This window comes from Apodemus sylvaticus, chromosome 12, assembly GCF_947179515.1.
Source record: "Apodemus sylvaticus chromosome 12, mApoSyl1.1, whole genome shotgun sequence".
Lineage (NCBI taxonomy): Eukaryota > Metazoa > Chordata > Mammalia > Rodentia > Muridae > Apodemus > Apodemus sylvaticus.
The window spans coordinates 36,770,219-36,782,013 of NC_067483.1; the positions used below are offsets into that span (position 1 = coordinate 36,770,219).

At 39.2% G+C, this 11,795-nt stretch overlaps 1 protein-coding gene across 1 annotated transcript in view; it reads left to right on the top strand.

Moving 5' to 3' along the window:
- The window catches only part of Thsd7b (thrombospondin type 1 domain containing 7B), a 949,886-nt gene extending 939,534 nt beyond the window's left edge, over positions 1–10,352 (top strand). Inside the window, exons 27-28 of the mRNA XM_052200991.1 lie at positions 1,638–1,725; positions 9,185–10,352. Coding sequence (XP_052056951.1) covers positions 1,638–1,725; positions 9,185–9,266 — 170 coding nt within the window. The 3' untranslated portion in view covers positions 9,267–10,352. The remainder of the gene's footprint in view (positions 1–1,637; positions 1,726–9,184) is intronic.
- The last annotated feature ends 1,443 nt before the right edge of the window (positions 10,353–11,795 follow it).

An 11,795-nucleotide genomic window follows, 5' to 3' on the forward strand; every position in this document is an offset into this window, starting at 1 on the left:
GTTCAGAAGACACTGTTCCGCCAAAGTCCTTTCTGGCATGGAGCTGGTCCCATCTTTCTGCCCCCTCTTCCATGATGTTCCCTGGACGTTAGGGAAAGGGTATGGTACAGATAACCCACTTGATTTTTGAGTTCACCTAATTTCATTCAGCAGAAAGAGCTACTGAAATGTAGATCCTAGTCCTCTTTCCATTCAGGTTAAAAGAACAGTCTATTTGCATTTCCCTAATGACTAATGAAGTTGAGCATTTTTTAAGATGCTTCTCAGCCATCCGAAGTTCTTTGGGTGAAAATTCTTTGTTTAGCTCTGTACCCCATTTTTAATAGGATTATTTGGCTTTCTGGGGTCTAACTTCTTGAGTTCTTTGTATATATTGGATATTAGTCTCAAAAGATCAATCATGGTATGCACGCACTAATAAGTGGATATTAGCCTAGAAAACTGGAATACCCAAAACATAATCCCCACATCAAATGATGTACAAGAAGAACGGAGGAGTGGCCCCTGGTTCTGGAAAGACTCAGTATAACAGTATAGGGCACAACCAGAACAGGGAAGTAGGAAGGGGTGGGTGGGAGAAAAGGGGGAGGGAAGGGGGCTTATGGGACATTCGGGGAGTGGGGGACGAGAAAAGGGGAAATCATTTGAAATGTAAATAAAAAATATATCAAATAAAAAAAAGAATTAAAAAAAAGAACAGTTGAAGAAGTGTAGTTATCTTTGTAACTGCAGGGGTTTTGTCCTTTGCCTTGTGTGAAACTTTGGCCATGTCTGTATGTCACATTGGGAATGGGAGCTTGGGTTCTATATTTCAGTTTTTAGTCTTACCTTATTGTCTTCTTGCTGTCATTATTCTTTTATATTTAACAGCAATCACCAATATGTAGCTTGCAACTACAAACATTTGTGAATTCAGGTGAAAGAGAAAGTATTTGGCCAGAAAAATGTATTTACTGCAATGCAGTTACAACCATATAGGTTTCGTACATTTGTTCGTTTTTTTGAGACAAAGATGAACTCAAACTTGTAGTGACTCTCTTGAGTGCTGGAATTACAGGCTGTCCCACCACACTTAGCTAACAACCTAATGTGTGTAAAGGGTTAATTTGCTAAAAATTAGAATGATATAAACTGTTCTTATCTAGAAAGTCCACAGCAACTGGTATAAAGTTGTATAATTTATTTTGTTTTTTTAATTATTTTTTGAGGTTTTAGTACAATTACACCATTTCACCTTCCTCCTTCCAAACTCTCCTTGCTCTTTTTCAAATCTGTGGCCTAAATTTTCCATTAATTGTTGTTATAATTATCTCTAGTAAATACTCTACATTCTTATGATGCTCAGGAGAGAATATTGTCAACCTCTGATTCCTTGGGGAAGCTCATAGATAACGCCCAAAACATGGCTAGCTACTCCGACTGAGTACTGCTATCTTAGACATCCGTTTCTGGTTGAGGATTAGTCATTGGCTCTAGTTTTTCAAACATTTGTTTACTGTGTGTGTGTGTATGTGTGTGTGTGTGTATGTGTGTGTGTGTGTGTGTGTGTGTGTGTGTGTGTGTGTGTGTTTCGCTCCTAAATGTTGTAGACATCCATGTGCTAGCTAATGTTGTTGTGTTATTTCTGTCTTCAACAGATGGCCGAGTGAAAATTTGGGTTTATGGTGTTTCTGGTGGCAGTTTTCTTATCATGATCTTCCTAGTATTTACTTCCTATCTTGTTTGGTAAGTGCCAAAGACTGAAAATCACATACACCCTGTTTTTGTAGGGGGGGGGGGGGTTTAAAATGAAATGGTATTTTTAAAACATTGATGAAGTGCTGAAGAGATGGCCCAGTGGTTAAGAACACCAACTGCTCTTCCAGAGGTCCTGAGTTCAAATCCCAGCAGCTGTGTGGTGGCTGTCCTGTAAAACATTGATGAAAATGGAGGGATCTCCAGACCATTAAGAAAAAGAGACTAACAGTTGAAATACGGGACCTCACCAGGCAGTGGTGGTGCATGCCTTTAATCCCAGCACTTGGGAGGCAGAGGTAGGCAAATTTCTGAGTTCAAGGCCAGTCTGGTCTACAGCGTGAGTTCCAGGACAGCCAATACTACACAGAAAAACCCTGTCTCGAAAAACCAAAAGAAAAAAAAAAACCAAAACAAAAACAAAAACAAACAAAAAACAAAAAACCTGGACCTTTGCCAATACTGTTACACTTGATCGTACATTCTTATTTGGTTTTTGGTTAATATTAGAAGACATAAAAGACAACGCATGCCTTGGCACTTGCACTTAGAGTTTGGTTTGGAATATGGCTTTACCATGATGCACATAAGACATCTCCTAGATACTGATGTTGACTTCTACACCCAAGGACCTGAAATTAGTTACCTTTGGGTGTGTGCAGGACTTCTCTAAATGCATTACTTCCCCCAGGTAATTCTGATCTGTTGCCAATCTTAGAGCACAATCTTTAGATAATCCTAGATATAAAATTATTCTTAGCTGTCATCAGTTCTTAATCTGGCCTGTTTTGAAAAGTTAGGGTAAATTAACCAGTTGGTTCCCCCTTGCTAATGAATTTTTAACAACAAAGATAATATTTAAAACATCCACATCTAATTAGCTGTCAATTCCAGGGTCCCCGCTTTGCAAGTGACTACTGGTCCTACTGCCTACTCTCTGGAAATTCTAATGAGTTTATTGCTATTGCACAGAATATATTTAAGTTGATGAGCAGTTCTTGAGACTACATACACATAAATAAATTTGAATACTTTAAAGTATGTGAAGAATATGATATTAGCTTCCAAAGCAACATTTTCAAGAATATTTTTTATGAGATCAAAGTGTTATTGGGCTTTTTTTTTCCCTCCCAACTGAGATATTTATATTGCTCATCTGTCTCACAGAATATTTCTTGAGAAATTTTATCCAAGTTTTAATCTTGACTCAAATCTGTATATTTATCTTCAAAATCTATTTCCAAGGCTACACAGACTCTTAAATCTTTGCTTTCAGTCAGTTAAAATTGGTGAAGAAAATCAGATGACTTGTATCCCTCTTGCTACCTGTAGTGATCAAGATTGAATTCCTAGAAATAAAATTTCTACCCAGCTAGTGTTTCCAGGATGTTGTAATAAAAAGCACTGTCTCCAGCAGTCACCAACCCTATAATCAAATGATTGGACCAGCTTAAGTGTTTCGGTTGGTAAGTTTGACAAGTACTGTGGACATCTAGTGACAATGAACAAATATGAGCTTGAACGCTTCCAGGAGTTTTAGAGTCTTCTGAGGTACCCACCACCGTAAAAGATTAGAAAATGGGACATTCTAAGAGTCATAGTAGAGGATATGAAGGGAATCAATGTATATAGAACAATTCAAGTTGCAGACAATAAGGTTCCAGATCATTGGTTGGCCTGATGGCAATATGAGAACAAATGACTTCCTCCATATTAAGAGCTTAATCCCCAATCTAGATTCTGTTGTCCCAAAAATACTCTTATGCCCAAGAAATTTAAAACTAGCATGTAGTTTTTAATATATCTAGATGTAAAAGTAACATCTAGATATTTTCTTCATTATTTTTCTCCCTTCCTAACAACTTACACATTTTTAAATTGTAGTCCACTCTTCCAGAAGCAAATATTTGATAAGACTGTATATAACTCCAAGCTCTGGGATTCTGAATTCTGGTAGTAGGAATTTTTTTTTTTACCAATCCCCTGTTCTGTCACTGTCTGTTTGTTTCTGACTCTGCCTCTTTGTCTCTGTCTCTGTCTCTCCCCATCCCACCAGTGTGTGTGTGTGTGTGTGTGTGTGTGTGTGTATGTGTGTGTGTGTGTGTATGTGTGTGTGTGTGTGTATGTGTGTGTGTGTGTGTGCATGCATGAGTCTGTGTCTGTATCTGTATCTCTGTGTCTTTCTTGCTCCTGTCTCTTGCCCCTCCCTCCCTATCTCCCTCCCTCTCTCCCTCCCTCTCTCCTTCCTTCCCTCCCTTTCTCCTGTGCCCTAGTAGACCAGGTTGATCTAAATGCAAGTTAATATTCCAGACTCAGGCTCCAAACACTGGAACTAGAGGTGTATGATCATGCTTGTTTAGAAGATCCAATTACAAGATACTAGTAGCATGTCTCACTTGTTTCAGTGACCAACTTACATTGCATAGAAAACCCACATTTGGATTTACACATCATTTCTTCTTCATTCTATGGCCACATTAGTCTTCCTAAAACACATCTCTAATCATCATCACCTCACCTCCCTTCGTTAAACTGTTAGTTTAGTCACATTTTACTGATGAAGTCAGGTCATGTCCCATTGTCTAGCTGAGTACCTAATGTCTTTTATGACCCAAACCCAAACAACTCTCAATTTCATCTTCTGCTATTCCCTGGACCTCAGACTAACTAACTTGTACTACACAGACCCTAATCATGTATCTTTATTATCTCAGAGAGCTAAGTATCTTTGAAAATTTGGGCAGCATAAATATGTTTTTCTATTTAGATTAAACAAGAAAAAATGATACTCAAGTATTTAATCAATTTGCTTTATCATATATCCAATTGCAAAGCCTGTGTCATATGTTAATATTTAGCTTAAGTATAGGCTTCTCTCATTTCATAGTAGTAACCGTTTTATGTAGTGTTTATGTGTACTTTTGTGCCTGCCACTTGGTGATCCCATCAGCCCCTCCAATGTCAGTCAAATCTTCCCTCTACTATATTCATTTCCACACACAGTTGAGTACTGCATCTCTGTGGGTCTGACTGCTGTTACAGATGTTTTATCCCAAAAGTCAACTCTTGTCCATTCACATTTCTAAGGCCACTGTGCTTGTCCTATGTGGTTATTTACAATCTTCTTTCTATATAACAAAGGTATTTCTCACAGTTTCATCCTCATGATCCATTCATCAAAAATGAAATTTCGACCAGCTATTGGCATTTAACCCACACTTCCAATAAAACTCAAATTCCAAGTTCTTTTCTAAGAGACTGGGATGACTTGCCTGTGTCTCTTGCGCTGTGGTATTTGCTTCATGCTAACTGTTAGGTGTTGGCATAGTTATCTTTCAACATTCTACCAAACCCCAAAGACCTTAGAGGGGATACTATGTTGACCATGTTTTATAGATTTTTTTACACCACAAATTTGAATCATTATCATTGGAACACCTAGAAAAGTGAATGAATGAATAAATAATTGATTAATAGATAGGATTTTTGTTTTAAGAGTTTAGGATTTGTGGAAACATAAAAGTCAAATATTTTTATGTCGGGCATAGAAATACAGCATGGGAACTGTGTTCCTTAATCCCCCTGATTGTCTCACGATATTCTTATCATTCCTGTTTTAAGGAGCAGTTAGCTGAAATACTGTTTCTTTGGTCACAGGGCTTATAGACTCAACTCTGGATTTGGCTAAGCCCCAGATCCAGGCTACTCCTACATGTCCTCTTCCCTGAGAAATCCTACAGGTTTCTCACATACAGTGGGATGTCCTAGGTTTCCACCTTAAACATCCTACATTTTTATAGGTGAGCAAGCCAGAGCTCTGGAGAGACGCATTCCTCACTGTCTCGGAGAAGCCGCCTACAGAAACCCAAGTGGAGCTTTTCATGAAAGCTCTTTCTATCACATGCCGTGCAGGAGCTTTAAAAGATGACAGTTTGGAGACCGTATACTTTCCGCCAAAATAAAAAGTTTATGGTAGGAAATTTCTTACCATATGCCAGGATTTAGACTTCTATGTTAACCGTAAGCAATCTATAATAAAACTTGGGAGGACTTCTGAGAGAAGCAGAAAAACAGCTTCCCTAAGCACTCCTTTCCATGGTGACCTTCTGAGCACCTGCCACACGTGTTGGGGATTTTGAAAGGTTCCCCGTCTCAGGTTCTCCTGGGAATAAACACCAGATAATGATTTGCTCAAGTTGCCCACCAGGTGAGCTCGGGGATAACCTGGACATAGTGCCTTGAAGTCACTCTGGGTAACTATGTCTGATCTGGCAACACGTTTGGTAACAGATTCTTCATGCATAGTTGAGAGTGCTACCCTGGCTTCCAGAGGCATGTCTTTCAAAGACAGCTGTCCGATTCAAAATGTTCCCTGCTCCCATCAAACGATGAAAGTCAGCTAGCATAGGGGTGTTCCTTGTGGGTTGCATTCCAAGACACTTAGAAATGTCAGCAGCTTGCCTGTCAGTCTGCTTTCCTGAATGCATTCTTACTCTTTGCTAAAATGCATATATCCTTGAAAGAGGTCACTAGAAAATGTGTCTTCGATGATTCCTCCCAGACAGGACAGCAGCACGGTCTTATGCTTCTTGTGACTCTGTAAGCTGCCCTGGCAGTCCAGAGTACTCTGTCAGGATCAACAGGAAGGAAACGTGTGATGGTGTGGATGCTGGCTGGGCACTTGTGCTGAGAGTTGCAGCCTATTGGTAGGCCTTTAGGATTCCTAGTTTTGCTTGGGGGAGAAAGATCATGTTTTTCCTAAAATTGTAGTTTAGGGAGGAAAAAAAAGAATAAACAATTATCTTAAAGAAGGCATGTTCCAATAGAGAAGAAGAAAAGGGAGCCAAGAATTCCAGAGCCAGGCCTCTTATTAACTAATGGGTTTTCACACTTTTTAACTGGTCTAGGGGCGTGGTTAAACCACAGCTGCCCAGGGATCTGTTCTAGACTTCCCAGATTGGCATTAGGGAGCTATTTCATTTGTTTTAAATATTCCAAAGGTTCTCAGATCTTATGCACTCATAGTTGAGACCTTTAGGCTTATAGTGTTCATGGATTGCACGCTATGGAGTGAGTGACAGAGGACAAAGTTCTAATCTCAGTGACTGTAGGCCATCATGGCCCACCGAGGTCCCTGGGCCCTGCATTGTCTCAGAGGTGGATACTGTGCTCATAAATCTACATATGGAAGCAGACATAAAAACCTCCATGCACATTTTGAGCAGAATTTCCCAGGCCCCACTCATAGAGCTTAACCAAGTTTACATGTCTCCCAGGCAATGGTTTTATCTCCTCATACAAATCTAGTCACTGCCATTCCTCTCTTCACTCCTGGGGGACCCAGCTCTCATTTTTCTTCACCTAACAGCTTGTAGCACATGCAAAATAAGGGCAGGCTGCCAAAGCCTTTAGTAAGTTCTATAATTCTTGGTCCTCTACCTACTCCCTGTTCTTTTACACACAGTGGGGACAGGGAGACGTCTTTACCATTTTCAGAAGAAAGGTGTCAGTCACTTCTAGGTAAAATGCCTTGGTCAGCATCCCAAGAACCCTGTTTCAAACCAGGTTCATTATCTGTGATAGAAGGACCACACGGCTACAAATAAAGCCTCTAGAACATACTTGTGATTCAAAAAGATGAGGTTAAATTGGATGCTATTCAAGTAATTATGCAATCCAGCTCTGAGAACCTGCAAAAGGGCCTGCAAGGCACAATATCCAAAGCTTGAGCTCTCTCTTCAGAAGATTCTAAATCAAGTTGCTGTTTCCCCTTAGCTTCTCTGCCTGGAAGCTGTTTCCCTGCAGCCTGGGCCCAGCACTCAGATCCTCCATGAGAGCCCTCTGTGTGCCAGATGCTGGGTGAGAGTCCCTAAGAAGATGTGTGGTTTCATTCAGCATTTCAGAAATTGTTTTTTATCTCTTTAGCTCACATGGCTTGCTTCAGACATCAATCAGAAAAATTTAATTTTGCTCCTTAAATTATAAAGTGGGCATCTTAAATTAGGAAATCCTTCCTATAACTGGTTCTGTCAAACTTTTCTTATTCAAATACATGCAGATAACAGAAAACTCACCACTTTAACCATTGGGTGAAAGAAACTAGACACAAAGGCAACAGCTGGTAGACTCCGTTTGTATGTATGTATGAGATAGCCACATCGAGGGATGCGTGGGGCCAGAAGGTTGGTTAGCAGTTGCCAGGAAACACAGGAGGGGAAGCAGGGGACACTGCACCGTGATGAAGATGCTCCCGTGACAGATGCTGATGACAGCAGATGACACAGTAGTAAATCCTACTACTGCCATTTATAAACTAAAATTGTTTCATTTTAATTTAAATTTGGTCTAGATATAAAATCCAATTCACTTTTTCCGGGCAAAGAAGGATGTCACTTCTTACAAGTACCTCCCTCTCAAAGTAGTTCTGGAACTTATTGAAAGAATAAATATAAAATGCTCAGCGCACAGGCTTGGCACTCAGTCCACACTGAAAAAAATGAATAATAGATGCTAGTGTATACTATATACCATAGCAATCTGGGAAGGAGAGACAGAGATAGAGACAGAGAGACACAGAGAGAGAGACAAAGACCCAGGATGAGGACAGCGTAGATGAGAGCTAGCCTCTGAAGCTATAACGGAGCCAGGCTCTAGGGTAAATAACGTCTGTGTGGAGAAGAAAAGTAGATGACACATTTTTCAGTTATAAATAAGAAAAAGAATGAAAGCACATGGCAGATCTCCACATGATTTGGCACGCAGAGTTCTTTATGTATAGGAAAAGTAGCCTCCCTCTACATGACAAAGTTTCCATTCACAGATAAGGCCAGGTGAGGATGGTTTTACCTACATTACCTACATGGTGAAATTGTTCTGCTAGGTTACAGTAGGTTGACAGCCAAATAAATAACTGTTTTCAGGCCAGAGCAAGGCACAGGAGTCTGGCTGCCCCAGATGTTCAAAATGTTAAACATCTGGGATGCGGAGGTCACGGTGGCTTAGGAATTAGTGAACAGCAGATGCTCACCTTCCTGTGTGTAACAAGAACAAATACAGAAAATGGCTCTTCTCCTCAATACACTAAACCTTTTCTAGGAGTTTGAAAAAGTGGTGGCTTATATTTTAAAAGAGTTAAATTGATGAATACAGAAAACTGCAGTTTCTAAGCATGCTGCCTACATATACTCCTATGCTATGGGCCCAGTGAAGCTGGAGTCAGCTGAGCTTGGGAGAGTATGAGCTATGAGGTTCACACAATGGCAAACCTTCCCACAGTGCATTTCTCCAACTATATCGCCATTGATAAAAGTTGCGTGGTTAATTCAAAAGAGGAAGCACATACTTACTGATAAATGAATCAATTCTAATTTTCCCACTTGAATTCCTAGTCTTCAGGATTGTCTTTGGCAGCTGAAGTAAAGCTTAATAAAAACTCTTTTGCCCTTTGCAGCAAGAAGCCAAAACAACATCAAAGCACACCTCGCCATCAGAAGCCACTGACCTTGGCCTACGATGGAGACTTGGACATGTAACTTGAAAAAGGAATCCAAATGTAGACATCAACTGCTGCCTTAAATGCTTTCTCTTTTGTAGCTCTCAGACTTCTCAGTTCTTTGAGGAATCTCACGCTGTGATACCTTGGGAAGAATACAAATACTGCAAAAGTAATAGTGCCCCAGCTTCATTTGGACATGGAGTCAAGGATTACTGGGTCTGCCATTTTGTTTTCAAATTGTTTGTGGGTGTGTTTTGCTTTTTTGGTTTTCCCAAGAGGCCTGAAAACCCTTCTCTTCCTGTTGGAAAATGAGAAGAAGAGAACCTGAGGGATTTCACACAGACTTGAGTAAACTTGATCCTCAGCCGCATATTGACAATCCACGGGAAAGTCCAATCGAGGCATTTACTGTAAATGGCGAGTCTGACACTGTATTGTTACGCACTATATTAGTGCACAGTCCTTATCCCCATACTTCAACATGAGTTTTCTAGAGTTTACATTGGTTTGAAACTTGCAAATTGGATTGCCTATTTTCATGAACACAGAGAGAATGGGTTACCATTTCAGAAGTTCTCTGAGTTTTTACCTTTAAATAATGTATTTTATTTTGTAGCCAGCGGATGATGGCACTTTGTGGGCTGCAACTGTTGAGACAGAAGGGTGTGCTTTACAACTGGACTAGAGTAAAATGGGTAGTTTCTGGATGAGATGTGTACTGAGTGTTAGCAAGGAAGTTAGGTGAGTGTACTGGGGAATGAGGTAGACTATTTGATAACTAAAACTGTATTTTAACAAAATCTTAGCTGTGTAGATATAGCATTGATCACACACAGTTGTAATTCAGTTTAATGTTGACCAAAATATGCTTTTGTAATTTCAATTTTCTTATCTGAATATTTATAAATTATTTTGAATTTAATTATCTGACCTCATTTAATATACATTGAACACCGATCCTGTTTGTAGTGAGTCTTGTTTTTATAAGGTTTCAATAATATCTAAAACAACACATTAAAAAGCTGAGACCATTTTATGAGCTAATCCTTTGTAAACCCGGATGTTGGAAGTAAGAAGGTGCCACTGTGTGCTATGGATTTGTCTTTATAACAAATAAAGTGCTCAAGAGACTGTAAAACACTGGCTGTTTGTATTATTTATTCACTTCCAAAGCCCTGTGCTTTGACAAAAACAATTTAATACTCATTTTTCCCCGTGCCGCCATTTTAAAGATTGACAGATAAAATCACTGATAGAGAAAAAAGAAACTCCAGTTTCTCAATATTATCAACTGTGCCAATATATAGGCATCAATCACAGAGACTGAAAAACATGACAGGAAGATTTATAGCCTGGATGGTATCAGACCAACAGAATACGTGTAACCCTGGAAACATCAATATGTAAATGACTGAAGAGAACTAAGAAACTGGTAAGGACAGAAAGATGTGAAGGAACAAAATGGGTGTTTTAATTCACATGGTGACATTGCTAACTGTCCAACAGATAGGCAAGCCTTTGATAATTGTTCTTCACCAGTGCTGCCAAGTTTTACCAGAAACAGGAAGTAAAAGAGATTACCTTACTACCAACACTCTCAGAGCTGGCCTTTCATTGTTTAGTTTTTCTGAAATATCAGCCATGCTAGGAGCAATTCAAAAGAGCTTAACTTGGACACTAGCCTGATGCTACCTTTCACTACCCATGTGACCCTTGACAGGAATATCAATTATAACCAAAGGTGGGAGATAAAGTGTGATTTGTTTAGCATGCACATTAATAGGAAGCATAATATCTTAGCATTCAATAACATCACAAAAAATATTGTCTGTGATTAACACTTTATATAGCACATTGAGTATTGGGGCACTGGGGTCATTACATGTTTTCATTCATTACAGATTCAACTATTATAATACATATTGAATTTGCATTAAAGTATTATATTTTCTACATTTCTGGCTTGGGTAAAATTGTTTCTTCAATAATACAAATGACATGAAATGGTTTGATTTTTAGTTCATTCTTACTTCCCACATATCATTGTCAATATAGATCTATTCATTTATTAAAACAATACATATTTATTGAACATCTGCCAAAAATAGGCACAGTGCTCAGAGGTACATTGCTGAATCAATAAAATATAGTCTTTTCTGACTTTCATAGTACTTTAAAATTATGCCACATATATCGAAAGGCAGGAGCTCCACCTTGCTGTAGTAAGGACAACCAAGCATTGCCAATAAAAAGATCTCCCATGAGCTGACATCAGTTCCCAAAGTCTATTCACCAGGTATGTGCACACTTTACATAGATAAAGCAAATTACTTATAGAGCAAAGTGTAATTTTAATATATGTAGTTCTCTTAAGTATAAAAATCTGTCTGAAGACAAGTGAGATTCCACTAACTAGCTACTGGCCTTACATCATCTAATGTCACCTTTTCAACTCACTACTATTAGGGGGAATGGAACAAAGCGATTACAATAATCCTAATGCCATACCGCTATTCCCATGTATAGTGCATCCCTGAAGCCTCACGAGAGACACTTCCCCTCGTTG